This window comes from Culicoides brevitarsis, chromosome 2 (assembly GCF_036172545.1).
Source record: "Culicoides brevitarsis isolate CSIRO-B50_1 chromosome 2, AGI_CSIRO_Cbre_v1, whole genome shotgun sequence".
Lineage (NCBI taxonomy): Eukaryota > Metazoa > Arthropoda > Insecta > Diptera > Ceratopogonidae > Culicoides > Culicoides brevitarsis.
Window position 1 is genome coordinate 26,744,717 of NC_087086.1, and position 5,521 is coordinate 26,750,237.

The 5,521-nt window shown below is 29.3% G+C and overlaps 1 protein-coding gene across 1 annotated transcript; it reads right to left on the reverse strand.

Annotated features, from left to right (window-relative positions):
• Window positions 1–2,151: 2,151 nt before the first annotated feature.
• On the reverse strand, window positions 2,152–2,685 carry LOC134832212 (uncharacterized). The gene is made up of 2 exons (XM_063846181.1): window positions 2,362–2,685; window positions 2,152–2,276 (listed from the first exon to the last, which is right to left on the reverse strand). Exons 1-2 carry the CDS (start codon window positions 2,634–2,636, stop codon window positions 2,195–2,197), a joined length of 357 nt encoding a protein of 118 aa, XP_063702251.1. The 5' UTR covers window positions 2,637–2,685; the 3' UTR covers window positions 2,152–2,194.
• Between the last annotated feature and the right edge of the window lie 2,836 nt (window positions 2,686–5,521).

A 5,521-nucleotide genomic window follows, 5' to 3' on the forward strand; every position in this document is an offset into this window, starting at 1 on the left:
ATCGTAGGTGTGCTGCAGTACAAAAGGCAATACAAAAAAAAATAAAATAATAATAATTTGATTCTTTCTATCAAAAAAGTTGATTCTTGATGATTTTGAATGGAAATTTGTGCAAATTGTGTAAAATAATAAAATATAAAATGAAATGAGAATTTTGCATGTAAGACCTTTCGCACACACACACACATCATCACTTGCCGTCGCATCAAAATTGGAAAATCGTGTGCATGTCGTGTCGAAGGGAAAAAAACTCGTATATGGAAAAGGTAACTAAATGAGCTTTCATGTTGTTCAATTTTAAATGGTTTTTATTTCAAGTTTTCTAATCATCGTCATCCCCATCATCAAGAATCGGGTGTAATTTGATTTTTTTTTATTTTATTTTTAAATTATTTCATTGAAATGACTCACGAAGAGTTGCTTGATGGAACGGTGACGGAAAATGGCAAAATATATCAACAACCGCACTCTCGCATCGCATCAGTCACATCGCAAGCAAGGATAGGGTAGCAGTGGCGTAGATTTAAAGGGGGAACTGTGTAAGTTTTTTTAAAATATTTAATTGTCAATATAAATTACGTGTTTTAGGAATCAATGAAATTATAGAAATAAGTCATTTTAATAAATTTCTGAGAAAGGTAGTAATGTTACTGTTCAGTTAAAAAAATCGAATGAAAGTAGTTGATACCACAAAATACTTGGATAGTCAGATCATCATTCTTTTTTTCATTTCAGTGTTTGACATTTTATTCATTAAACCTTGATGTTCCTTTAATAAGTTTGAAAGAAACTTAATAGTCAAATAATATATATCTTTTTAGCAATCATTTAACTGAATATTAATACAAAAGAATGCATCAGAGCAGATTAAAAAGAAAAACTCAAAATTTTGCATTTTCTAACCTTTTGATAAGCAACAAGAGAGACAAAATAAACTACTATTTCAAAAATTAAAGCGCCTTCGGCAGCCAACGTTGGGAGTTCTGACGAAACTGAAATGTGGCATAGGCATTTGGGACATCTACACTAACAGTCGTGAAAAAATGGTGCATGAAGAATGGTGACCGGTATTAAATCAAAATTTTCTGGATCATCTCGTGCTTAAACCTTATCTCAGTCGGCCAAATCGATAAAAACGGCGATAGAGTTGAGTTCAAGGAAGGTACAGCAACTATTTTCATGAACAACAACGTAATTAGTACGGGAAAATTTAAAAATGGCATGTATTGGTATGATTTCAAAATGAAAACGCCTTCGGAAGCCATCGTGGCAAGACGTGATTTTTTTAAATGTGGCTATAGGCGTTCATTTTTTGTACTATTTTTTTTTACAAATTCGTATTCCTGATAACCCTTTCTACTATTTCATACATCTTATAATATAGTAAAAAATAGAGTCCACAAATAATTAAGAATCGATTTTCCCTTTTTGATTTTTTTAAAATGGTTCCCGGTAAAAAAAATGACCTGGAATCTACACCAAAATGCATGCTTCAAGAATTAATAAAGCATCGAAAATCCTTTTCTAATTTTGACTAAATAATAAATAGTGTTTTTGGCATTTTTCACCGATTTTATTGTGCTTGAATCATTTTTCCAAGAGTAAATTGATATTCATTTTGATAAAATTTCTTTTTCAAAAAAATCAATTTTTTTTAATTTTAAATTTTTTATCATGTTAGAGCAAATAAAAATAAATAAAATAATTCTGCTTGATAATGAAAAATAATTTGCTAAAATCCATCTTTTGGGGTTCAACAGATTTTCAAATCAGAATATCAAACTGCAACAATTGTTTGCTATAAGGTGAAACGGGAGAAAATTCAGTCCTCTAAAGCAAAGTAAAATTTTTGATCCCACATTAATATTCACTACGTCCCTGGAGGCCAGCATTGAAGTGACATTTACTATACCGAAAAAATGTCTCATTTATAGAATAATGAATGTCATTTTTTACATGTAATCCGCATCAATTTAATTTGAAATATGTTCGCATCATGCAGCAAACACACTTGTTGTGTGTTCCGTTTACTCTCTGTGTGTGTTTGGGACAACGACGTTTACTGGGAGGATGGTTGTTGATGTTGTCGGGCATTGTTGGCATACTAATAATAATCATCAAAATAAATAAAAAGGCTATTTATTAAACTTTTTCCACATTTTTCTCATCTTTTTTTTTATTTTTGAAAAATTCTTCACAATTCACGTTTGCAATTTGACTCGCTGTAGGTTCCCTCGTCAACTGCCTTGATACAGTAAGAAACGTGGTCTCCAAATCTGTTTGGAAATTGTGTTTGTCTCATTTTTCACTTTTAACATAAAATAAAATATATATATAAAAAAAAAGAGGAGGCCTACTCACCCATTTGGCTGATGGTTACGCACGCAATGATTTACACAGCTAACTTTATTGTGGAAATCATCGCCAGCATCTGCGCCCAATGCGTGTTTCGCCTTTTGACGACAAATTGTGTCACTGTTACTGTAAATTTCGAGTTCCTCGTCTGTGGGTTTGTGCGTTTGTTTGCACCGAATATACTTGCCATATCGTTTTTCAAAGTCACTCTCAGCCTGTCCGAGTGCGTGTGACAGGAGCAAAATAATGGTGACCGATAATAAAATGATAAATTTGTTCATAATGCCGCTTCTACTGCTTTCTACGGGGGCACAACAAAAAAACTACGTGTTCGATGCGTTAATTTACTTTTGAAACTGAGCGATCGTGTTTGGCGTTTTAAAATAATCGACAACAATTTTGTTGTGTGACGTAATTACCGCACGAGGGCTGTGACAAAATAAAATTCGAACAGAAACTACGAGAAATCATCGAAAAAATGCAAATTGTTGTCGAAAGCAATCACGTAGCAATCCTCAACGACACATAATGCGAAACTGGTTTGGAGCAACTGACTTTCATCTCAAGGTGAAGGTCTTCGGTAACTCGTTTAATTAACAACAACATCGACGACGACAATAACAACAAAAATTGCAACTTTTATCGGGCTAGAATTTATGTTAATGTTTTGCAAGTTAATAATTTTGAACTTGATAATTATTGTTATGACAAAATATTTCGCTTGATCAAATTTCACAAATCTTCCGTCGTTGCTGTAATTGTTAATGCAAAGACAAATAGAGATAATCTTGTACAAATTATGCAAATTAGCCGCTAATTAAACACTTGTGTAATGTTTAATGACTATTTGATAATAATGATTGACTGCCGATTTTGAGGTGAAAGTCATTGGTGAATTTTTGTTGGTATGCTAAACCACTGTCGATGCGTAATTTCAATTCAATTTGGATTTTTCGACGCAAATTGACGTAAAATTATTCGTTTTATTAAACAACAATCCAAAATGTTGTTTTTGTCTCTAATTTTTTAATTTAAGTTTTTTAACATATTTGAGACATTTTTAAATTTTGTAAAATGTTAGGTAAACATGAATCTGAAAAAAAAATAAAAATTTATTCTTAAATATTTTAAGTAATAAAAATGTTCAAAAAAAGTCAATAATAATTTATTTATTTAATTTAATAACTTAAAATGATTTTTTTTATTGAAACACAACTTTACTAAGTATTCAAAAACAATTTAAAATAAAATTGAAAATTTTGAACTGATTAAATTGAATATTGAAAGATATTCAAAATTTGATTATAAAAGATCGAAAAGATTGCTGAAAATTGAGTTAAGCTAACTTAATTTTTAATTAATTTTTTTATAATTTTAATTTTTTTTATAATTTTATTTTTTTTTAAATTTTAATTTTTTTTATATTTTAATTTTTTTTTTTAATTTTATTTTTTTTTATAATATTTTTTTTATAATTTTTTTTTTTTATTTTAATTTTTTTTTAAATTTTTTTTTTTTATAATTTTAATTTTTTTTAGAATTTTATTTTTTTTTAGAATTTAAATTTTTTTTATAATTTTAATTTTTTTAGAATTCAATTTTTTTAGAATTTTAATTTTTTAATTATTGTATTTTTTTTTAAATTTTTTTTAAAGAATTTTCTAAAATAACTTATGATTTTAAGTTAATTTTATAACTTTTTAAGATTTTTTTTTTCAAAAATACCGTTAAATTTGGGAGGTCCACAAAATTTTCCGCTACTCAGCACACCTTTATTTATTTTTTTTTGTTTATCTCAAATTTGTCATCTTTATCGTTGACAGACGCCTTTTACGACAAGAAATTTCTTTCCGTATATTTTTTTCGTTCGCTATCCGAAATAAATCGAACAATAAAAATCCGTAAGTACCGCCAATAAACGCAATTCAAGTTTCGTATACATAAAAAAAAATAGAGAAACTCTGAACTTTAACTCTGAAAAAGCGAGCTCTAAAGTGAAACAGATGTGACAACAGATGATTTCCCCAACAAAGTTTTTGTCAAGCACGCTTTCTTCCTCTTCTTCCACTAACTTCGATGAACGAAAAAAAAAATAGTAATAAAATAAATAATTCAACAGGTAATATATCTGTAATAAAATGTTCAGCACATTACACTAAAAATCATTATTATTTATATTTTTTTTTCGTTCTCCTCTGTGTTTTATTTATTCTCCTTTACTTTATTTTATTACCTGAAAAATTATCCTCTATTCTGTTCATTCCTCATATGTTCCTCTTTTATTTATTTCTTTCTTTTAAATTTTATATTTATTTTTTTTTTCTCTCTTTCTCTCTTTTGCAGTACATTTAAAAAGCAGTCAACCCAAAGAAAAAATTACACAAAAGGTAAAGTTGTGTCGCGTGCCATACCTACAGCGCCAATGCAGGATCTAAGAATACTTAACGGAATGCAATTCATTGCTCTGGCTGTGTACAAAGAGGAACATATGCAAACATCAGACAGTTATAAAAATATTTATTAAACGCAACAAATCGAATCAATCTTGTGCTGTTGCTTTATGTCGTCGTACGTCGTCTTGTTTTATAATTTTTTTTTGTACATCTGGTCGGTCGATCGATGCCTCTTTATAAGAGAATTAAATTTGTATTCAGGCACAAAAGTACCTACCCTCATTATGTGCACAGGAGTTCCGTACAGAACGGGACAAAATGCAGAAAAAAAGAACAGAAAAGAGGCACAACTAACTGAACTTTTTGAAGGTCTTTGAACTTTGATTCATATTTACTTGGAGAGTTCTTTGTACCTTCGACGACGACGACGACCGACATGCATTTGTTGCATCTGTGCATTTTTTTCCTTTTTTTTTCTTCAACTTGAAGTCCGTAAACTCGGAACGAATATCAAATTTCTTGCATTCCTTTGTGGTACGATTTTTTTTTTTTTTTTGCACAAGAAGACAAAGTTTGATGATTATTTATGCGATTTTTTTTTTCTTTAAATAAATTTAGGTTTCTATTGTGTGCATCATCATGATGGAAAGAAGAAGAGAAAAAAAAATAAAATAAAAAGTGTGCAGCTTGTTATTATTATTAATAATAATGATCATTTATTCCTGTCCCCCGATCGTTCGCTTGATTTTTTTTTTTTGTGAGGTGACAGATGA